Source organism: Monopterus albus, unplaced genomic scaffold (assembly GCF_001952655.1).
Source record: "Monopterus albus unplaced genomic scaffold, M_albus_1.0 scaffold75.1, whole genome shotgun sequence".
NCBI lineage: Eukaryota > Metazoa > Chordata > Actinopteri > Synbranchiformes > Synbranchidae > Monopterus > Monopterus albus.
The window spans coordinates 826,316-849,438 of NW_018127955.1; the positions used below are offsets into that span (position 1 = coordinate 826,316).

At 39.1% G+C, this 23,123-nt stretch overlaps 3 protein-coding genes across 6 annotated transcripts in view; 1 reads left to right on the forward strand and 2 right to left on the reverse strand.

Moving 5' to 3' along the window:
- Nucleotides 1-1,888: 1,888 nt before the first annotated feature.
- Nucleotides 1,889-6,386, reverse strand: ndufa8 (NADH:ubiquinone oxidoreductase subunit A8). The gene is made up of 4 exons (XM_020606068.1): nt 6,241-6,386; nt 4,951-5,114; nt 3,286-3,451; nt 1,889-2,331 (listed from the first exon to the last, which is right to left on the reverse strand). Exons 1-4 carry the CDS (start codon nt 6,289-6,291, stop codon nt 2,194-2,196), a joined length of 519 nt encoding a protein of 172 aa, XP_020461724.1. The 5' UTR covers nt 6,292-6,386; the 3' UTR covers nt 1,889-2,193.
- A 63-nt stretch (nt 6,387-6,449) lies between these two features.
- On the forward strand, nt 6,450-17,564 carry morn5 (MORN repeat containing 5). Its single transcript, XM_020606067.1, has 5 exons — nt 6,450-6,692; nt 6,819-6,966; nt 8,548-8,659; nt 9,153-9,284; nt 16,739-17,564. Exons 1-5 carry the CDS (start codon nt 6,616-6,618, stop codon nt 16,855-16,857), a joined length of 588 nt encoding a protein of 195 aa, XP_020461723.1. The 5' UTR covers nt 6,450-6,615; the 3' UTR covers nt 16,858-17,564.
- Nucleotides 17,565-18,290: 726 nt separating this feature from the next.
- lhx6a (LIM homeobox 6a) overlaps nt 18,291-23,123 on the reverse strand; it is a 13,446-nt gene continuing 8,613 nt past the window's right edge. For 3 of the 4 annotated variants that reach the window (XM_020605933.1, XM_020605932.1, XM_020605934.1), the window contains 5 exons: nt 21,036-21,256; nt 20,578-20,678; nt 20,368-20,463; nt 19,935-20,109; nt 18,291-19,803 (listed from right to left, as the gene is read on the reverse strand). In XM_020605933.1, coding sequence (XP_020461589.1) covers nt 19,724-19,803; nt 19,935-20,109; nt 20,368-20,463; nt 20,578-20,678; nt 21,036-21,256 — 673 coding nt within the window. In that variant the 3' untranslated portion in view covers nt 18,291-19,723. The remainder of the gene's footprint in view (nt 19,804-19,934; nt 20,110-20,367; nt 20,464-20,577; nt 20,679-21,035; nt 21,257-23,123) is intronic. The other variant, XR_002275405.1, reaches the window with a different exon arrangement.

Genomic DNA, 23,123 nt, shown 5'->3' on the forward strand with positions numbered 1-23,123 from the left:
ATAGTGAATATATATGGTTGGTGTTTGGCAATAGGTTGTGATTGTGCACTGTTGAACTTGCTGTCATTAGGATAAAAAGAGACCCATAGTAAAAATGTATAGAAAACACATCCTGTAAGCATAATATCAGTGCTAAAAAAAAGCTATATACACTGCTCAAAAAATAAAGGGAACACAAGGGAAAATAAGACATTCAACTATGTAATGAACAAGGTATTTAATAAGAATATTTCATTCATTCAAATCTAGGATGTCTTCTGTTGTGTTCCCTTTATTTTTTTGAGCAGTATATTTTTGTGTATTTTGAACAAAATCATAGTGGCAGTCAGCTGATTGCTGATGACCTCCCTTAGAAGTTTTGTGCACTAAAACAAGATGTTTTTACACCCTAGAGCCATTTCTCTGCTTCTGAATATGTGAAAGCTATCAAATCTTGCATTAATGATCCCCATAGAAACCAGCTACATGCTAGGAGTTAAGAACCTGCTTGACATGTGTGGTTGAACAATTCTAATCATCAGTAGCAGAGTTCAAACAACTGATATTTATGCTTTAAGTCTGAACTTTTATGGTAACTTGTGCGCAACATTTGTCAGACAATGTCCTGGTGGTAGGTGAGTGCCCAGTCCTCTATGTTCCACAGCATCTTAGAATTGACCTCTCATATCCTTCCATTCAAGGTCATGCATACAAGTGTATATGCATATGCACTTGTATACATGCCAGCAGTATGTGGCTGCAGTGATGGGGAGTAGTGCACTAGGCTTACATATAATTAAACTAGTAGTTTAACTACATGTTGCAGCAGCTTGCTCGTGCTTCAACTACAATCATTTTTGCATAGTGGTTCTAGTGAAATTACTTTTTTTGGCATTTTTGTGTACTTGACTACAAATAACTTTGGGCCATAAAAGGACATGAATGATTTTTGTATTTTTATTGGCTGCACATGAGCGGTTTTTCAGTGTTGGCAAGGACAATTTCAGTGCCAAACAGAACCACATGTTGGATAGGAGCTTTGAGAGACCGCTCATGTGTCATATAAACAAGAGATTCTGCTCTGACAAGTTAAAAGATAGGCCCGTTATTTAGACCAGTGCTCCTGCAATTCATACTGTCTAAAATGTTGAAGTTGTTAGGATTGTATAAGTCAGATGTTACAAAACTGACAAGCTGTCTTTTCTTTAATGCTTTAGTTGTAGATAATACAAAATCCAGACATTACATTTCTTGCAATCGTGTCCTTGTGAAAAGCCCAGATGGTACTATTTTATTTAGGACAGGTTTAGGTCTCAGGTAATAAACTCAACTGAATGGAATGTATTGCTGGCATGTGACTTTATGTGCTTTCTTATTTTGAATCATGTACATTATCAGTTTTTCTTAAACAAAGAAGTTTGAACAATTTTTTCTAAGTTGCTCTAGATAAACAAAGTGCATTTCTCCCTAGGGTAGCTTTGCTGTAGTTCAACTTCTTCCAGTGTGAGGTCATTGGCATCTTGCATAGCCATACATTCAAAGACGCTTCCCCAACACCACTTTGCTGTGTGTATCCAGAATGACTCCTATCGTCCTCTCATCTTCGCCCAGTCCAGGTCAGAGGGAGGAAGTGAACTGGGAGAAAAGGAGGAAGCAGAAGCAGCTCTCTGGCTGCAGGTAGTGACCCTGAAGCTTGACCTGCAACCTCACCCTTGATCAGTCCAACAATTCACACTCTGACAAAACACAGATGTGCAAACACGGTGGTGTTGCTTATAATTTGAAATATTAAAGGGACTGTGTCTGGCCAAAGCTGATCATTTTAACAATAAGTAATGTTTATAACTTTAATCCCATCTTACTGCAACTAAGTCTTAATAAAATTTTAAAAAAAATTCACAATCCAGTATTACAATTTATTTCTTTATTGTGTGACAACAACAATAACAGCATGTTGCATTTGTTTACTGATTACATTTACAGAAGTGGTCAGGAAAGTTGTATAGATTCATGGTCTTTGTTCACACAATCATCCATTCTTCCCTCCTTTATTAATGATGCTGGATGTTCAGCTGGTGAGAGAGATTGTTAGGACATGAGCCCTGTCCAAAACCAATCCTTTAAACTTGCTGATGGATCATTGATCACATGTAGTTTATCTGCTTTTGGACTGAGCTCATGGCTTTGGAAGGTGACTGGCTGCCTGGACATGCCTCACCAGTTCCAGAAGAATAACCTGCTGCCATGTTTCGCAGGCTCCAGTTTAGCCTCGATGGGCGGATTGGGCTCAGGACGTGGTCTAGAATGGTAGGGGTTCTCAGGGAGGGGACGTGAGGTCGACACTTTGGTCACCTATAATAGAAAACCAATATACACACCGCGACTTGTTATACATATAAACTGAAATAACAGTGTACAGAAAGGACATCTTGGTGGACACAAAAGCCTGATCTTTCTTGAATGATTATTTCTTTTACAATTAAAACATAATAATCGTAAACAAATGTTTTCCACTTTCTTGTAGAGCAGGGGCCTTAAAATCAATAAAAACAACATATGTAGTTTATTTCCCTTTTCCCACAACGTCCCCTGCTTTTTCCCTCCTTCACGACATCTGGGTCCAGTCTCCTGCCTCTCTCTTTACTCTGTCCCTCTGTTAATATCTTGCCCTTTTCTTTCTCCAACACCGCATACCTTCCCAAATGGATCACTCTCCTTTTTCTGACCAGTTCCCAAGTCAGTTTAATTTAGTCCCCCGTCTCAGTCTCTTCATTTGTTATATTGCTAAGCAACCAGACAAACGTACCCAATGTGTGGACAGTCAACCTGGACATTTTTCACAGTTAAGTCAGATTTCTGTTCTTTTGTTTCCCTGCTCATGTGATTTAATTCTATGAGCAACAGCTTTGCCCAGTGAGCGCAAAGTGGCCAGAAAGCTGATTACAACCATTCACACATTCACAAGATTCCTCAAGTGTTTTCTTTTTTTCCCCCCTCCAAAGACTACAGGAATAAATGACCCAAAGCTGTTATCAAGCTCAGTTTTTGGTCTTGCTTTGATTGCTGCTACCTAATTAATGCATGCCAGCCAGCTGTGCAAGCCCATTAAAGTGGCATTTTTATGAAAAGAAAATCCAAAACAGCAAAAAAGACAGACACAGTTTGCCTGCTCAAAACTGGAGCTGAATGGGACCACTAAGCAGATGCAATCAGAGCTTCTTGCCCAGCCCACAATCAGCAAGAATAGAGCCCGTCAACCAAGCTTCTCACATTGTGAATGCGCAGTCATTCCCTCACAAGTCTCACCTTAGACAGGTCTCCCAGCTCAGGTCTCTCCCATCCCAGCTTATCAAGGACACAGCTGTCGAAGGCTTGCTGCTGCTTACGGCAACGACGTAGTTCCGCCGATTTCGAATAATCCAGACATGTCCAATACTCGGTGAACGACTCTGCACAGTTTCCCTTGATTTGCCTACAAGGCACAAAGATTTGAATCAAAATCATGTATGAGCAAGAACCGTTCTCCCTAATACTAATAAGATATTTAAGATATGATGACTCAAGGAGAGTGATTTTTAAAGAGGACATGGTATAGGAGTTAAAGCTGTGAAGAGTTAAGAGATTTATAAATACATCACATTGATCCTATTTGCATGACCTGTTCAAATTCAAGATTCATCACCAAACCAAGTCAGGAACTTTCATTAAACTGTGGTTTATGACTAGTCTCAATTTCCACCAGGTCAAAACATTTCTGATAGCTGGGAGCAGGTTTCCATAATAAGAACAAAGTTAACTGGTCATGTGAAGCCTGAAGGTGGCTGGCTGCTACCAGAAGCACCCAGGAATAAAAACAGGTCCTGGCTGCAATTACAGCTTTTCTCAAATCTTTGCTCATTATAATAATTACTGGTACTTCTCTTCACAGTAACCCTCAGTTTATGTTTAGTCAGTTGTTTGTTTCTGCTTTTGGATGTGTGCACGTGTGTGTGTTTTTTCTCTGAGAACTTTTGAGACACACACAAAAGCACCTTAGTTACTGCATGAGCATCAGACTATAACCAAAGCTCAGACTAAAACTGTCAGTAAACACAGACACAGCAATTAAGACTGAAAAACCCCAGACCACTTCCTCAAATAGCCCCCAGTGGCACTTTTATAGACAATAGATTCTTTAGTTAGCTTATTGGTGTGATAAAATTAACACTTTTTCCACACAGGTCATTTTTATGGAGGTTTTTTTTTGAATATGTTAAGGCTCAACATATATTTACTGAGTATTTGAAGAAATATTCATTAGTCAAAAAAAAACAAAAAAAAACAGTATATATTTTTACAAAATAAAAATAGCTATTGTGGGAATAGATACTGACACAATATGATAATGAAAATGTTCCAAAAACAACTGTGACAAAGTACATTTACTTAATGTAAAAGAACTTTTCAGACATTTGGCAACAACTCAGGAAAGGTGAACTGAATGTTTGAGCAATAACAGCTTCTCATGTCAATGTGCTCAGAAGAAGTTGATGGAAAGGAAGGCTTTTTAATAAGACAAATGAGAGACCAAGAAACCAGATGCCCATTCTCTGAAATCTTCTTTCTCTATAAACTTAACCCCTAGAAGAACAATTGTCCAGCAGCCTAATTTGCATCCTGAGATCACGTTTTCTACCCGCATGTCCATTACAGTGGAAAAAGTCCTGACCACAAACTCCTCTGAGTTTTACATCACCTCTCAAATTCCAGACTTCAGCTATAGCTTCAGTCACTTTCTGACCACAAGTGCACTATTCAGTTTTGCAGATGATATCAGGGTGGTATCCCTCCTTTCCAAAAAATGTATCTATTCTGCCTAATCAATAGTTTTCTAATTCCCATTCCCTGTTCCTTATGTTTAATTAATTAATATTTTTTTGTACTGAATCTCTAAATGCGTATGAAACGATGTAAACCCAGGGTGTGCAGTACCTGAAGAAGTTGAGTGCACACTCGTTGACTTTCCTGCCTTCTTGTAGACACTTCCTGGGGTCCTTCTCCTCCCAGCGGCACAGCATGAACTCCTTGTTCGGTTTGTCACACTGGCAACCATAATGGTGAGCAGCAGCCTTCAGCACTGCAGATGACACACTGATCTGGACCAAAACACATATGAAAAAATGTCACTGGGTTTATTAATAAATAGTAGCTAATATATAATAATTCTATGTTTTGAAAAAGGGGATTATTTTGTGTAGGCTGATAAATTTGTGACCTACTGGACTTAAAGAAACCAAATAATCTGTGTGAAAACTGCAGTTCAGTGCAGAGACAGAATCAGTACAGTTGTAGCCTAACTGGGAACAGATGGAAGCTGCTAATTTAACTCAAATGGTGAAAAGTAGACAGTTATTCTTTTGTACAGCATCTCTTTCATTTTTTTATAAGTACAATTGTAATGCTGTTGCTGTGTGGGTTGTGTTGTTCTGTAATGGTCCTTTAATCAAATCAGTGATGAAATGTTTTACTAAATTTAGTGCGTTTACAGCAAATTATAGTCTAGCACACATTAGTCAGTATTATGGGAATAAAAAAGATGTAAAAACAATACAGTATAGGTTATAAAATCTATCTTATGATGATGAATATAAAGCCAACTGGTGAAGTGCCTGGAAACGTGATCAATTAGACTACAAATATAAATTGCATAAGAGTATGAAGTTGATATTGTGCATTACACCAATTCTAAAAAGAAATATTTATCAAACTAGTGGATTTAAAAGGAACTTGCCCCTGCGAACGTACTTACTGTTTACAGTAAGTGTTGGAAAGATACAAGCTGCTGCCAGCTAACACCTTACTTCCAAGAACAAGTACAGTGTGCTAAATGACACAGCTGCTGACATGAACCGGTAACAGATGCGTTGTGGGGAGTCATTGTAAAATTACTGTCACCACAGGAGTGAAATGAAGAGATAATGCAGACAATGAATATGACTGTGTAGAAATAAGGTTCACGATGGTTAACAGCCAATCGACTCATGCACCGATAACACCTCGAACACATAACGTTATTCCTCTGACAAATACTTATTCCTGCGACAAATACTCACTGGGGGATGCACTATCGATTTATCTAAATAACACTATGAGGGAACTGCCAAAAGCTAACCCATTAGCTACTGATCATATATTCAACCATACTGCCGGCCAGCCGTCGGCGGATGGTTAGCTAGCATGTACTATAATTTGCTTTCCGGCTAAACGATAACTACTGCTCACCTCATCCACTTTCAGCTCCTGCAACGTTGGAACTTCCAGAGTTGTGGGCATGGCTGTATGTCATATAATAAAAGACTTCAATACCGCTGCAGAAAAACATTCAAGGTCCTTAATTTTCTCCAGGACAACCGACGAGGCCAAGGAGAAGGTCAGTTTACAGAGCCTAATCCCACTGTCAGCTGAGAGGCGCGTTCTGATGACGCAACCAGGCTGCCGCCGCATGCGCACTAAGGAACTATAAAGGGGAATAAATTTCATGTTATCTGTTAATTGTTTTGTTAGATTTTATTTCAAAATCGCTTAACGAGGCTGTGGCAGCGGGCCATTGTATTTAACCTATAGCTTACGACTCTTTCTCTCTGTTGTAGCGTTGCCATGGTGACAGTAAACTTTGAGAAGACGGCAATGGAGTTTATTGGAAGTAGTTACAAAGGAGATACAAAAAATGGCAGGTAACCTCAATTTATGCCTGTTTCATAAATCTGAAAACAGCATGCTTTACACAACCAAAGTGGTTTAGCTATGTATGGAGAGACAGTTGACAAAACACTGAACATTTCTTTTTTTTCCCCCCTCAGGATGGAAGGAAATGGACAGTACACCTTTCCTACAGAAACACAGTATGTGGGAGAGATGAAAGATGGGATGTTTCATGGCAGAGGAGTGCTGCATTTTCCAAATGGAAGTAAATATGAAGCCATTTGGGAAAACGGCATAGCTAAACAGGTGATGAGTGGTGTGTATGTGTGTCCCTACATGCATGTCACATTATATGCATCCACTAGCCTATATATCAGTGATCCACATGCATGACTCTGTGTGTTTCACATTGGTTATAGTTGATATTACATCTGGTCTCTTTTAGAAATCACTACCATTATTGTTGTAGTTATTAGGTTTCTCTCCATTTTTTGTGCATGAAGTTGTAGCCTTTTCTGATCTGATGCAATCTTTCATGGGCTTTTGCCACAACAGCGATCACTCCAATTATTGTCATCACTGCAGTTGCAGTTCATTTCAAATGATAGCTGCTTGGAACCATGACTAACCTTGGCCCAGACTACTCTACACCTGCATCTGTGGCAGCCAAAAAAACCTACCTCGGTTCAAAACAGACCATAAACCAATCCAATAAACACATAAAATTCTAACTCGGGAATTGATGTCTGATAATTTGAGGGTGATTCTGCAGCTTGCATCTTTTCCTTCAGTGCCTCACAGCCTGGGATTGAAGACTATTTTCCCATTTTTTGACAACATGCAAAAACTATAGCATAGATTTTTTACCCTTGTGAATGTAAAATGTTGAGATCCACTGTGTATGTTAAGACATATGTTATTGCATATGCAATTCAAGCAACATAAATGTTTTATTTGGAATGTTGTGGTTGAAATGCAGATATTACTTTAAGTTTTATATATAAACCTGATCAAAAAGTGTTACAAAATAAAAGGACCAGCAACAGCAATCAGAAGCTTTAACCGGTAATTGCCAGGTTAACAGATTTTTTTTTTTTCTTTACTAAATTTTGACAAGCCAAAGCAGGACAATCAAAGGTGTCATTAATAACTTTAATCAAGGTTGCATTGTAGAGTTCTTCTTAGTGCTCTTCTCTTTGAATGTGTACAGTCCTCAAAAATCCACATGATAAAATGTTACTCAACAAAGTATGTTTATTTGAAAAATCAGAAGTTTTTATTCCAATAACTGCTTTATCATTCCTTAGATAAACATGCATGTGCATACTCTCTCTCTCTCTCTCTCTTTCTCACAATGTGCTAGTTCATCCCAAATACCAAAAGACATAGGTTTTCACTTTCCCCTGGTAGTATCTATGCAGACAGTTTTGGTTTCTTTTGCTGGAGATTTGAGATATTCATCTCTGAGAATCCTGCTTAAAGCTCTGAAAAGTTACATTTAAAAACCTCAACAGCAACTTATCTTTCCAGAAACCATGTCTAGGGAAAACAAGATAACCCCCTTTTCTTGCTTTCAACACTTTCCACTGAAACTACTTTCTGCTAAAGAAATAGTCCCAATGAAGCTGTCAACAGTGAGGTCTGTGGATTGTCTTGAGTAACAGAGACATTATTCTTTCTGTTGAGGTTTTCTTTTTTCAGTGCTTTGATGGGTACAAGTGAAATTTCATTCATATCCATTGTGCAGGAGTGAAAGAAAATCTGGATATCCCAAAACTGTGCCACATACAACTGAAATGTATGCCCAGATGACACTAGGGGTAAGTGGAGAATAAGAATTTTTGTGTAATTTGACTGATTTGGCTCTTTATCATGCTTTCTCACTAGGGGTCATTTACCTTTGCTGATGGTCTGCAGTACCAGGAGAAGGACTGGGACTACTGTGATGGTTATGACAGGCGCTTCTACAGTGAGAGGTGCAACGGACTCAGACCTGCAGGTTGGCATTCAATTATTTGCTTTTGTATTTGCTGATGAAGTTCAATGACAGTGATTTTTTTTCTCTGTTCCACTCCCATACAAACACCTTCTCATCATTTAATGTTGCCTAGAATGAAAACACTGTTTAAATTTTAAATTAGGACTACATGGGAATAAGATAAATAACACCTATCTTGGCAAGCATGCATCATGCAAAATACTGAGCATAGTGGACTGATGTTCAGACAGAAAGAAGGCAAACTGAGTGCCTGACTGGCTAGACAATCTGTGTTCATCAAGTCACTAACAAATGGCTAAACCACCCAAAACTTTAGTCCCCAGTTCATCTGATACTCATGGCCTTCAACATGAACATGGCATGCAACATTAGGTGGAAGCCATTAGGAAAACCTGAGTATAACAGCATTAACCACTGCTCCACAAATAAAAGCCACTAATAACAGTAAACCGCCATGATAATATAATACAAAACATCTGCTCTGTCCACACAGGAGAATCTCAGATAACTGATCTGCATCCTCCACACATTATTCCCGATGGGTGCTACAACTGTGGAGATGGCTTCTATGACCCCACTACCAGAGTTGTCACTTCCTACACAGGCAGATTCCTCAGGAATGCAGGTGACACAGAAAATACCATTACTACAGCCCATTGACACCAGAGATGACTGTGACCCATAGGTGATATAGTGAACATGTAACCCCTTACTTTGATTCATCATAATAATCCTTTGCTCCTAAATATTGCTTACCTTCTAGCCTGGATGTACTGTGAACTATGCACGTATTGTGAAATTAACAAATGCAGTTATTACCTACTGCAGTCCACAATATAAAAATATGAAGCAGGACAAGTGACATCTCACAATACAGTATCTCTGTCATAAACAAAATCTTACCTCACTTTCTCACTGCTGACATTTCTTCAGCTTGTGCAGATTTTTTCTTCTGACTTGATGCAACATTGGCTCTATCTGTACTTTGAATAGTATCCAGGAATCTTTCCCTGTGGTGCCAAAGGAAATTACAAATTTACATTTCACATTAAGCTTGAGAAGCTTTATGTCCACCGAAACAAACTGTCAGTGATAGGCTGATGTATGTTGAGTGTATTTATATTAAAGCTTCATAAAGCAGTACCACTTTTTTCATAATTGATCATATATAGAAATACTGTTAATTGCAGTAATCATGGTGCTGTGGATTTAAACTCCATTACCGGTTTGCAGTTTGCAACACAGGCTTTAACGTGTTTACAAAGGACAAAATTAGACTTGTGGTTGAGCTAATAGTTAGAAGGGAGGTTTACAATGAGAGTGGAGTTTCTTAGGGTAGGCTCCTTATATTAATGTTCCAGTAGTTGGTTAACAGTGTTGGAATATACCAGGAAATGTCCACTGGGGCCTCTGCATACCTCAGAAAGATCCAGAGTTAAAAGCTGCACAGACAGCCAAATTAGTACTGAGGGAGTCACTGTTGCTGTCTTGTCATGCAAGATAGTAGCTTTGTGTGAAATCATGCCTACTTTTCAGCAACTTCACTTTTCTGAGACCAGGCCACATAGAAGAAGTGTCACCGAAGCTACTTTCAGGCACGGCGAAGCTCTTGTACTGAATTTGTTTTATCCAGAACCTTTCTGTCTCTGCCCACGTTTCGATACTCTGCACATATTAAAGCATACAGCGCGGCCATATGGGAAGGATTTGATAACGGTGAACCTATGGAGTTACGTAAAATAGATTTTCCCTGGGTTCTCTGATGGAAGATTACTACAAGTCATCCCATAAGCATGCTTCTATGGGCTGTTGCAGTCATTTGAAACGTTTTTCCTTTGTTATTTGTCAGAAGTGGAAAATTCAAGACACATTTTCCACTGAACAAGTGCCCAGTTTTGGAACTCCTGATTTGAAGTGAATACAGTCTGTCAGGTGTCTAGATAAGAATTCCCAATTTCTGACATCCTCTACTCATCATGTCTCCCCACCATACTTTTACATCACTGGATGATGTCGTGAATTAAGCAGTGGGGTTTGAATTTGACTTTTTGTGTACCTGGGATAGAAGACAATGTGGATATTCATGGCAGCAGCCTTTGAACCTAGCAATTTCCAAACTACTCTTGGCTAAGTCTAAGTCCAGTTGCATTTCTGTGCATCAAGGGTGTTTGACATTACCATTTTTAGCCACGCTTGCAGCTGGTTGGGCTGTTAGCTGGTCTACTGCTTTGGTCCATTCTGAAATAGCTCAGTAGCTAGCAAACTGATTGCTATTAAGGTTTGTACAGATATTCGTGATTCCAGACAATGATTCCTTCTGACTTTGGTAAACCCCTGACATTTTAAGAGCTGCTAGCATGATTGTAGACTCAACCTTGATGCAGCAGATCTTAACAAACTACATACATGCTTGATTGTTAAATCCTACAGCACTCTGCAACATTACTTTTGAAGGTGCAGTGTATGAGATTTATTGACATCTAGCAGTGAGGTTGCAGGTTGCGACATTCAGCAAAGCTCTCATACATCGTGTTAAACGGCCCTCACAGCCATTTCACAGCAATTACCATAAATGTGGGACAATTGCACACTTGGAAAACAAGCGTGGCTGACCTGACCAAGCAAAAGCTAACGGCGGCTCACTTGACCACAGTGGGTTACTCAGCACTGGCCATATTCTAGCTTAAGCTATCAAACAGAAACTCATTACTTCATGTCTTTGCGTCTTTGATGACAGGGATTCACACTTTCTTCCTTTTTCTTGTGTTAAAGTATAACTATGATCCTCCATTTCTCCAAATTATAGTTGTTAAACTCATGACAGTGCTTCCCCTTGTTTCTAACGTTACTTCTTCTTCATCTTCCAAGTATATCCAAATCCAAGCTGCTACTTCATTGTGAAATTGTAAAATTCATGCTCTAGAGCTAGTGTGTGAAACATGGCAGCTCAACATGGCAGCTTCCATGACAGGGGACCCGTTCCTATGTAGATATAAAAGGCTCATTCTAAGCTAAAGAAAACACAACAATTCTTATTTTCTGGTGATTAACATAATTATGTATACTATAACCCATTTCGGCTAATAGATCCTTCTAAATCTTACACACTTCACCTTTAATTTCATAAATGCGGGAACCATTTAAATCTAGAAAGCGTTTAACTTTTTGATGTTCTTCCATTGTTAAAGACGTACAAGAAAGCTTCAGTGTCTGGATTGTTTTCTGATGATTCCTGAATCTGTTTTATTTTGTATATGAATTAAACTGATTGCTTTTTACATTATAAATACAGACACGTGTGAAGATATGATTTCTGGTACAAGCTGCAGCCTGACTTGCAAGTTTCTTATGGCAGAAATGTGTTTTGGGGCAGAATATTTGTATTCAGATGGGCGACTTGCAACACAATACAGATTAGTTCCACAACCATACAAATCTCATTTACATTCGTGTAGAGACAGAAAGAAACAGAGGAGAGGAGTCCACATCTTCACCAGATGACATCAGCATATGTAAGAAGATGAAAATATGTGTTGTGACTCTTTGGTATGGGTTGTTCATCATCATTATGTAGCTCTGGTATTGATCAGTGGAATGATGGAGGGAGAGAGGTAGAGAGGAAAAGAACAAGAGAGTAAGAAGGAAGTAATTCTTTTGGATAGGTTTTTATATTGATGAAAAAGAAGAGAAACCGAACATTTTCCAACAATACCCTGGCTGTTTTTAATTAGATAAATACAGAGTCAAATAGGGACTATTCATTGTTGTGTTTATGTGCATCTGTATGGTGAAATGCCTGTGCATACGTGGCACATGCTAAATATCACATACACTATTTATGTGCTGTCCTTCTTGTCTTGAGAAGAATGCTCCTGTATCCTGTATAAATGTATTTTTCAACCCTGGGAGGTGAAGGCACATTTGTCCAAGTGGGTGTGAAGACAGAATTTATTGCCTCCTGGCTTCCGCCCAGGATGGGGACTGTGAGGATGATGGGACACAGTGAAGACCTACCCTCCCAGTGGGGGGATTTGCTGCAGCAAGGAAAAAGGAAGGAGCTCCCCATGTAGTGGTTACAACTGGTGGATGTAGGGCAAGGAAGAGCTGAGCCGGTGAAGATAGAGAAGACAAAACCTCATATCTAGAAAAGATGAAAAAATCTGGTAATAAACATTGTTGTTAGGAAATATCAGGCTAAACTTAACTCACTGGCCAAACTGACTTCTTACATAGTCCTTACTCACTGCTGCTGACTTGGACAAACAGCTCTTCTTGGAATAGTGCCAAGTAGCAAAACAATAGCATCTGTTGCTAAAATTTCCCAAGATGTACAGATTATTTTTGGAGTTGAACCAATTTCTTATCATCAGGGGGTAGCTGGCAATAGCACAGTATATTGTATTTAGGGATTTGTCAAGAATACCCATACACTATAATTGTACCTAGGAGAAAAGAAGAAATGGAGAGTGTTGCTCAGGTGATGGAGCAGGTCAGTGGTTAGTGGTTTGTTACACATATCAAAGTGTCCTGAAGAAACTGAACCTCTGACTGCTCCCAATATACAAGCCCTTATAGATAAACAATAATAATGGGATGTATGGCCGTTCTTATGATGGGCTCAGCACTTAAGACACTGAGGTACAGTAATAGGCTTAAGTGTTCCACTTAGTCCATTCTTCAAAAACATCAAAAAATTGCTTTTACTCATTGGTTTTGTACAAAGACCACAAAACATTACTATGAATTAGAGGAAAAAATGACTGCAAGCAAAAGGCACAGTCTCTATAACAGATAGATGATGACAAATGCCCTCCTTTACTGACATATGAACCCACAGTGGTTGTGGTTTCCTATCTTATTCTGTAGGAGAAATCAGTCTTGGAAAATCATTTTATTCTAATCAAACTTGTTTCCTGGTTAAATTTGAGGAAAGAAATGCCATATGCTTACAGTCATGCTTTATTTTATACCTACACTGGCAGGCTTCAGTCAGAGTCATTAGTTCACGATCTTTATGGTGTAGAGACACCGGGACAAGTCAAAGTAAAGGGATTTCAAGCATGATCAGTAGGAGTCAGACAGGTAATTTGGTACAGTCACCTCTTGGAATATGCAGAAGATGGAAAGAAAGGAACATCTGTGTGAGTGTCCCTGGATGTTGGTTATTTGTCATGTCAATTTGTCAAGCATTCCATGGAAGATACAAAAACATATTCATAGATGAATCTGCATTGGTGACAGGTATCGGGCATGTTTTCACCTCTTAAGTAAATTAAATTAAGATGAAAAATTGGGATGGCTCCAGGTGAAAAGGTGTGAAAAATGTATTTGTTTTGCTGTTAAAATAAATAAGAGCTGCTATAAAGGAAGAGTTAAAATCACATTAGATAAACATACATAATTAAGACTGCATCTCACTTCCATACAGCTTAAAATCACAAACCATTGAATCATGGGTTGACTTTTCAATTCAGTTTGGCATTTTATGATGTGAAAGTGTTTCAACAAACCTTACTGCCGCCGCACTGTGGCATAGTTAACCCAGCTTGAATAAAGTCAACAACTTGTGTAACACAATGAAATGATTACGGTTTAATCTGAAAGACACATCACATAATCAGCCAACTAAATATTTAAATACAAGCAACTCAAAAAGCCTATTTTTATTTGCTTTTTCAAAACATCCAGAGACACATAATTGTACTTTAATTTGTCACGGGTGATGAAGATTGTTGTCACTTAAGTTTGAGGGTGCAATATAAAAGATATGCATTACTTTCTGAAACTGTCATTAAAAAAGAATGAAGGGAAAAGATATATAGACCACATCTGCACAATCAAATCCCACCACCGACTGATTGAGCATGATCTGTTATTATAAACAAACACGCACACACACACACACACACACACTAACACAACTTCAGTTGTGTATATTTTCTCCTGGCAACAGGCAGCAACACTCAGCAGCGGTGCAGGAGGCTGCAGCAGCTCCAGCAGGGGCCATGTGTTGCCATATTGTTTGTAGCACTTTCCTGTTTCTGGAATAACCACTTCCCTTTGAAACTCCACACAGAAAAGAGCTCCACACTGAAAACATTCCACTGCCAAGGAAAACACCGCTGGTGACCAAACCACGGCCCCTCCCTTTGTCTCTGTCCAGCTGAGGTGTTTCACAGACAGATACAATCAGCAGAGGCTCCAGGGAATGGAAAATATCTCCACACTGCCTTTCCTGAAGCTCTCATTTGTCATATCTCTGAGATAAAAAGTCACCATAAAACAGCATGTTAGTCCTACGAAGTGTGACAGATGGATTAATAGTTTCAAAGATCAGTATCTCTCCTTCAAAGCTGGAAACCAGAAAACCGCCACTGTTTTTTGTGATGTTATCAAGACGCAAAACCAAGAGCTGCTCTGTTTGCAGTGAATTGGAGACAGATGACTTATACATGCACATCTGAATGTTTGCTTGAGCTTTCACATTGAGGTATGTTTGATTTCACTGTAGTGCCTCCACTTGGAAACCCTGCATATTATAGCTACGTCCTTTAGTTTGAGCTGCTCGGCACTGTCAGTGGACCACTTTGATTCTTCATGAGATCACAGTTGTAGCTCCTCTGTCCCCCTGAATACTACTCCATGTTTAAGCTTCACCATCATATCCAGTGCAACGCAGTCATCTCATATACAAAAAAAACTATTTTTCTCTTGCTAATTAAGCTAGCATTTCTGTCTTTGTGTGTATGTTTGTTTGTGTTAATTTATTGCCATTAGGCTGGTAGGAAACACTTTGCCCTCTGAGTGTATTTTAAGGATTAAGACAAAGTCTTTAACAAGGTGCCATTATCACTTCCACAGGCTCTCTCCTCTGTACATTGCACAAAGATCATGCATGCAAAATTTTCTTTCAAATGTTCCTGAAACTTTGACAGAACTTAACATAATATTTTATTTTTTTTTAGCAGTCTACCCATTCCCAGTCTATACATTCAATGTATTGACTTGCAAAAAACTAGTTAATCCAAATCACAAAAATATCCTGCTATCTTTCAATAGCAGGAAATTGCCACCGGTGTACCAGCCACCTGTGCCCTCAAATAACTCAAGGTACCATTTGACTTAAATCCTGAGATAAACGTTGCTATACAATCTCAAGAGGGTAGAATTACAGCAAATATGAAAATATGCCAATCAAATTATCATTAAGGCAAGCTGTAGTTGGTGGCTAATTGAGGCAAGTCTCATGGCAACACAGCGACATAGCCTATTACCTTTCCCACTAAAAAGTGCGCCACAAAGGCTGATGACAATGTTTGCGTGGCAGCTGTCCGCGTGTACGACGTGTTCAATTGACCTCAGAGCAGGTAGAAAGAGCGACAGTCAAGGAAAAAGAGATGGGGGTGCTTTATAGTTGAAGAGGCTGTTAGTGCTGACGCCCATTGCTGACAATTACGCACAATCAGTCGGAGAGCTGCAGACCTGCGCCTCTGTACAATGGAGCCCCGCGCGCAGTGGAACCTAGGGGTGAGGCCGCGTGCCGCTCAAGTGCGTGCAGCTGCGCGTGCTCCAGAGAAAGCTCACTTCCCCTGCAATTAGCTACTCATTTCAGTTTTAACAATGAAAAACTGGTTTATTATCAGCTCCTCTGGCAGTCGTTTCGCTTTAAAAAGAATTGGCGTCCATTTTAAGGGGGGGTGGGGTTATTATTTATTGGTGTCTGAAGTGGCTTTGAGAAGTTATTTTCTCCTAATTGTCAGGCTTATCTTGATTTGACAAATTTACCCGAGACTTGAATGGCACTTCACTGTTGTAGCCTTACACACAAAATGACCTGCGGTTTAATTATGCATGCTACTGGTTATTACAGATTTGATTTAAACATTTCAAGTGAGTTCATCAAAATTAGCACAGCTCCTTGCTGTGCACCTTCTACACTTCAATCTGCAGGATCCTTTTCTCCTTCTCATTTGAGCATAATTCAAGCATTTGGAAAAACAAGTTATTTTTACACCAGACTTTGTTTCCAGTACCATTAACAAAAATTCTCGATGTTTTCAAATTAAATCTTTCCAACAGATGACTCAGAGCATGAGTGGATTGTGCGGACTTGTCAAAAAGCTTGGGATGAGGTCGTTGGCATTGACCCTGAAGAATCTGCTGCAACCAGATCTGAAGAAACCAGCGATATCAAATAACACTTTTTAAAAACTGCACTTATAGTATTCTATTTGTAGTGATATTAAAACTGTCTGTCTGTCTGAATTTGATTTGAAGGCATATAATGAGTGAAAAGCAAAATTTTAAGTTTATATATTTTTCTGTTATTATTCATTTCATTGTCCTATTTTAACCTCCTTGCTCCATATAATGTATGTTGTAGGTTACAGTTGCTGCCTGTCAGTGCATTCATCTTCATTTCCATAACAGTGTAAGAGGGAGAGCAAGAGTAAGATCTGAGAATTTAAGTGCAAAGCTGTGTCTAATCTTATATCAAGTTTAAGTTAAATAAATGTTAGTCTTTGAAATGTATGCCGACTTTAGCTGTTGGTTGTACAAACACGTAGTTTTCATCTACAAGGACACTATATAGCATTTATGACCTACATTTCCTATATTGTTGCTCTTAATATTATGTTTAGGTGAATCAAAATGTTCAGTTTCCCACAGAGTCAAATGTTTAACACAGCTTGTCCATCAAATAAAAGTGTCATTTGTCCTTATCAAACCACAGAATTTTGTAGCTTGAATCAAAGTGGATTTGGTAGCAACAAAACAATTATCTGCAGCACTTCACAAAAAAACAATTGGCTTCCTGTTTGTTTAACATGAATTATTATTATTGTTGTAGTTTTGATCCTATATATAATATTCAAATCCTAAAAATGTCCCAGCACAGAGAACATATAGTGTAATGTTCAAAAATCACAATGGAAACATAACATTCACTGAGTAGGTTTATAGGCTACGTTACACAGTAGGTCACCGGTAAAGAGTTCAGTTATCCAATTAATATTTTAGTAGTAAGTGGATGACAGTATCACAGGGAGATGCATAGAGGTAACTTTAACAGTGCACAGGTCTGCAGGGTGAGGGTTATGCACTCATGACCAAACTACTCTTGTAGTATAATAATCAAAAACTGTTAGATCTTTTGTATGAAACCGCATCAATCATGTAAACACCTTTACATTTCCTTAAAAGTACAAAGCACTATCAATAAATAAAATGATAAACATATTACTTTTAAAGACAGCAGTCCTTAACAAAGAGGGAATCTTTCCCATGATGCACTGTTCCTCCCTAATATATGCACTAGGATGTACACAATTTAAAGCAAATATATACATGCATTTGCAACTAAATAAACGCACACTGAACCACAAGCACCAGACATGATGAGACAGTAAAACATCATGCTTAAATAAAAAAAAAAAATAAACTGTATTTGTATTTTTGCCATTTGAAATACCTATTTACTTTGCTTTATGCCAGACACGTTTGGGAAAACAGAAACGTGTCCTCAGAAATGATCCAAAGCCACAAAAATCTCACATTCTTTTTTTATTGCATTTTAGTACACAAAACATTTTTGATGCACAGTCTATCAAATAAACTTTTTTTCATTTCATGTATTTTTTTTTAACAAAACAAAACCATTTCAGAGGGAAAAAGTGCTTTACAGGGATTTACCATCTCAATAAATACAAGGACATTGAGGTCTTGTTGGATCCTGTTCTTCACACAATGGTCATGGCACTAAAATACAGATGCACACACTCTACCCCTGCCAATACACACACATACATAGAAACACTCTCACACACACACACACACACACACACATCTTACTATGTACAACCCAGGCTATTTCATTTTGTCAATATTGTACCAGTACTCCAATTCCCACATTTTGTAAAAGAATCACTTACACAGAGAGGCTGAACAAGCATCGTTAAAATCATAAATAAGTGACCACATAGCTGTTTGGAAATATGAAAATATGTAACTTATAACAGCTCGGATTTTATAGGAATGTGTAGTTTGGCTATCTCAGACTTCCCTCTCTCAGGGTAAAGAGATGTAAGAGGTTTGTGGCAGCCTTAAATCTGTAGGCTTATCTGTTACAGCCATAATTTAATAAAAACAAGCCCAGACACTGTGCTTTGTGATTGCCTTCATGATAAGCAGTGCTGCAATACATTTATGATTTTCTATAACTGGAAGATTTAAAGTTCTTATAATTTGTTCTACACAGTGATGAATTACAGGCTGGAATTTTAATTAGCTGTAAACAACTACAGTTTATTTAAATAACGGAAAGGATAAGGCACACATTATTTTCATTCTTTGACAAAATGACAGATTCAATCGAATTCTGCCCCTCATTTCAATGGAAAACTGACAAGAAATGTAGCTGGGAAGTGTTTTTTGAGACATCATAAAGTCACTGTGTATTTCCTAAAGGAAATGAGTCATTTATGAACATATTTCATTTCCATTTAGGCTTCCTTCATGGTTGCTTAGAGAAGAAAGAGGGAGGCGTCTTACCTCTAATGTGGTCTATTGTGTGTGCCTGGCCTTTTGGGCCACAATGACAGTTTCCCCTTTAAATTTTCCCCTCCTTGTTTATCTTCAATATTCTGACAGCACACAAGAGGCTGCAGTCCTGCTTCCTTGACCAGCGTCATCCCTTTAAAACTCCCTCCACCTTCAAGTCAGTTGGTGGATGAGTAGAGTGGAGGATTCTGTACTTGTGAAGCAAAAATAGGTCCTTTAGGTGGTGTAAAATACAGTTAGTGAGTTCCTGCCAGTGATTAATGTTTCATTATCATATTGACAGACTGGCTGCAGGTCGGATTCCTGTCCTCAGAAAATAAAACATAACGATGGATGGAAGTTCGGCTTTTTTTCAGCTTTCTTCAATTTCTTTTTCTATTTCCGAGTGGGCAGGGCTCCTGTAAGATTAATCTTTTCTCCAAGCTGACTCCTGTCAGACGTCATTGGTGGGAGATCAAAGGTTAGGGTCCAGAGGTTAGGGGTCACAGGGGTCATAGCGGAGTGCTAGCGGCTGAGGGGGAGCTGGGGCAACGACATGGCCTGGTGAGGGAGACTCTGAGAGGTCAGCACAGAGAAGGCATGACCTGGATAACATGCAAACCCAAATAGAATAAAAAGCAAAGAGTACTTTAGATAAAACTTGCCACAAGTCATTAAATGAAAAGTTGAACATTTTACACAGCTGTTTACTGCACAGTAGTAAAATACAACTCACTGTCGATGTACCCGTGAAGGGACACCATTCGCGCCCGCTCAGGACTACCAAAGGGGGAGTAATGCAACTCATCGGGCATGGACGAGGGTATCCTGGACTGGGGATGACCTTGTGGAGCCCCACTGTGCTGGGGCGTGTGCTTTTTGTGTCTTGCTCTGCAGTTTTGAAACCACACCTATGACAACGCAATGTAACCAGATATCATGCATGTATTCTTTAATAGGATATGTTAATTTATTTGACAGACACAGCTATGAAAATATAGAAACATGAATGGTCATACGTGTACCTGTACATTTTATTGTATCAACAGTAAATAATCAGATTTTTTTCTCATTTTACTCATCGTGCCTGGATCAAGTTGTAGGTGTTTGTCTCTTGCTGAATTATTCCATTTCACTACAGTCAAACCTTAATGTAAGTGTGTACTGACCTGTATAACTCTCCTGCTGAGACCTGTCATATCAGCTAGCTTCTGTAACGTCTGCGCATCTGGATTGTTGTCCTGGGCAAACTGAGCCTGCATGATCTGCAAATTGTGATGAAACATCACCAAATCAAATACAGTATTAAAATATGGTGCATGGACTCAAGATTTAAAAAATAAGCTGCAAATTATGTGTGGTGTGTGCGTGCGTCTGACCTGTAGCTGTTCAGCAGTGAATGATGTACGTGCTCTTTTGGCTGGTTTGGGCTGACTGTCCTGTTCTGTTGGAACTGCCCCTTCTAATGTGATGCCATTGCCTGAAAAAGGCAACAGCAGGCGTCAGATGCAACTCATGAGTTGTAGCTTAATTGAATGCAGCCACAGGCATTTTAGGAGGCATACTATTTAAAACATATGACTTAAACATTGTATTCTTATTTGGGACACAGATAGTCTTGAGCTCTTGTAACATACTGGGCATTCCACATAACTGACACTGAGAAATCAGACATTATTTCATGCAAATATAATACATTTATAGAATTAAATTAGTTTATGGTTTGAAGGAATTATAACAAATTTGAATACATCTTGTCTTGGAAGGAGACTTCTGAGTAAACATCTGCACAAACATTGCAAAGCACAGCAGTAAATTTGTCAGAACTGCTACTCACCGCTCTCAGCTGCTCGTTTGAGGTTCTCCACCATGGTGTCGTAGTGAATCCTACACAGGACCTTCTCCTCCACCAAGCCAAACTCCTCTCCTGTGGACAACTGCCTCTTACATGAGTAGCACGCAAAACATGCCAAGTGGTATGCGTTTCCTCTTGCGCGGCGCACCCAGTCGCTGGCGTATATCTGCCGCCCACAGCGGGCACACTTAGTACCAAACCTACTGTGAGGGAGGGAAAAAGAGAGGCAAAAGAAACAGGAGAGGCGAACAGAGTGAGGATTTATTGGTTTGCACATGGGGTAAAAGCAACATTTTGCAAGAGAAAGTTGCAGCAGTAGATGATGTTTTAAATTTTATCTCAAGGACATTTCCAGACAGAACACACATAGAATTACAGTAAACATGCACAGACATCATTTTCTTTGAAAATATTTTGAGAGCTGAAGATGAAAATTTGTGTTTTTAAACTTAAAGTTCTGGCATAACTGAAAGGGTTCAAGGAGGAAACCTTGGAGGAGGATGTGGCCTTCAGAAAAACTCCTGACTGCGGCTGCAAACTGAGCCTTGAATGCAAACAAACCAACACCTGCAATTTCCTGGCTGATGCATGAAGACTCTGACATATACACACACACACACACACTCAAGGGAACAAAGCAACACATACGTAAGACAGGGTGGTTATACACACAGTGGAAGATGAAGAGAGACTTGGATGACATCAGTCTAAATCACCCCACTGTAACTGATAGTAACAGTGAGGTCAGGCAGCATATAAACCTAAACCACCTGACTTACTGTTCTGGGTGGGTGGTGTGAGGGGGTGAGGTGCACCAAGGGAGAAGATGACAGATAATGGACAGAAAGTTACAGCGAGAGACGGGTCGGATATCAACGTGTTGCGTTAGCTTGAAATAAGATATTAGTATGTGAAATAAACATGCTGTGCTGATTTGAAATACCTGAATTGCTGTAAATGTAACTGAGAGCAGAATGACAAAATGCTAAGGTAGAGGCTGCCACAGGTTTAATTACACCAACCCTGATCATTTCTCAGAGACAAGTATGTGACAGTTATTTTATTCTTAGGCTGGTGTTATGCTGTTTTTTGTACTGTCATCTAATCCCATGACTTCCCCCTATGCAATCCTACTAAAGATGTAAGGCTTTCTAAATAGGTCACAACCAGTTTCATTTTTCTTGAACAGGCTAAGTAATTTCCTAAAACAGCATGGTGCAATTGTTTTTAGCCAACGTTACTCAAATAAAAGAAGATTTCTTGTGGATTAATACACAATTAGTGTTCTAGCAATTATTTACACTAGCGGGATGTAGCGCTGAGTCAAAATGCAACATGCATCAGTGTAGCTCACTGATGTTTTTAATAATTTTTTGGACAACAATGGCAGAGGAATAAGATATATCAGATCATACTTGTTAGCAGGATTACTACATTGTTAGGTTTGGTCTTTTCAGAAAAACGCAGTCTATCGCTAGACTGAAGTAACGAATGTGGGATTACTGAGCAGCTGGCACTGTGCAACATCCAAACACCTCCACTATGATAAGTGAAATACTGTATCAATTTACTGTTATACATAGGAATCAAAATACATGACGCTCTTAAATAGTACATTACTGGTATAAATCACTTTATGTTTGAGATTGTTATGGTCAACAGCTGCCAGTTCTGTTGAAGGAGACAGGATTTGTAAGCAGCCTGAGAGAAAGTCTTACCCCAGGGGTGAAACTGGGTCAAAATGCATAAACAGGTACAGAATAGCCAGAATTACAACTGGCTCCAGCTCAAACTGGAAACAGTCACCAGGTATCAAGGCCAGTGGCCAACTCAATATTTATCAGTTTTACTAACACATAGCCTTGGGTTTTTAAATGTGCATTATTTTAACAGAGATATAAAGAAATACAATGACAAACAGTATCACAAAAAACATGAGCCAAGTTCAAAGAGCAGAAAGCTATGAAAGAGGCAAGAGCTGGTGAGGGTATGGATCACGATGAGACGAGCAGACGTGGAGAGAGGAGGTGAGTGGCTGCAGCAGAGAGTTGTAGTGCTGAGGGAAACTGC

Excerpts from the sequence above, each read along its gene's own strand:
- ndufa8 (XM_020606068.1), bottom strand. The coding sequence starts at position 6,291 with ATGCCCACAACTCTGGAAGTTCCAACGTTGCAGGAGCTGAAAGTGGAT. Across the intron at positions 3,452-4,950 it reads TGTGCACTCAACTTCTTCAG|GCAAATCAAGGGAAACTGTG; the intron begins GTACTGCACACC and ends TGTGCCTTGTAG. Across the intron at positions 2,332-3,285 it reads AGCTGGGAGACCTGTCTAAG|GTGACCAAAGTGTCGACCTC; the intron begins GTGAGACTTGTG and ends TTTCTATTATAG.
- morn5 (XM_020606067.1), top strand. The coding sequence starts at position 6,616 with ATGGTGACAGTAAACTTTGAGAAGACGGCAATGGAGTTTATTGGAAGT. Across the intron at positions 6,693-6,818 it reads GGAGATACAAAAAATGGCAG|GATGGAAGGAAATGGACAGT; the intron begins GTAACCTCAATT and ends TTCCCCCCTCAG. Across the intron at positions 8,660-9,152 it reads CAACGGACTCAGACCTGCAG|GAGAATCTCAGATAACTGAT; the intron begins GTTGGCATTCAA and ends CTGTCCACACAG.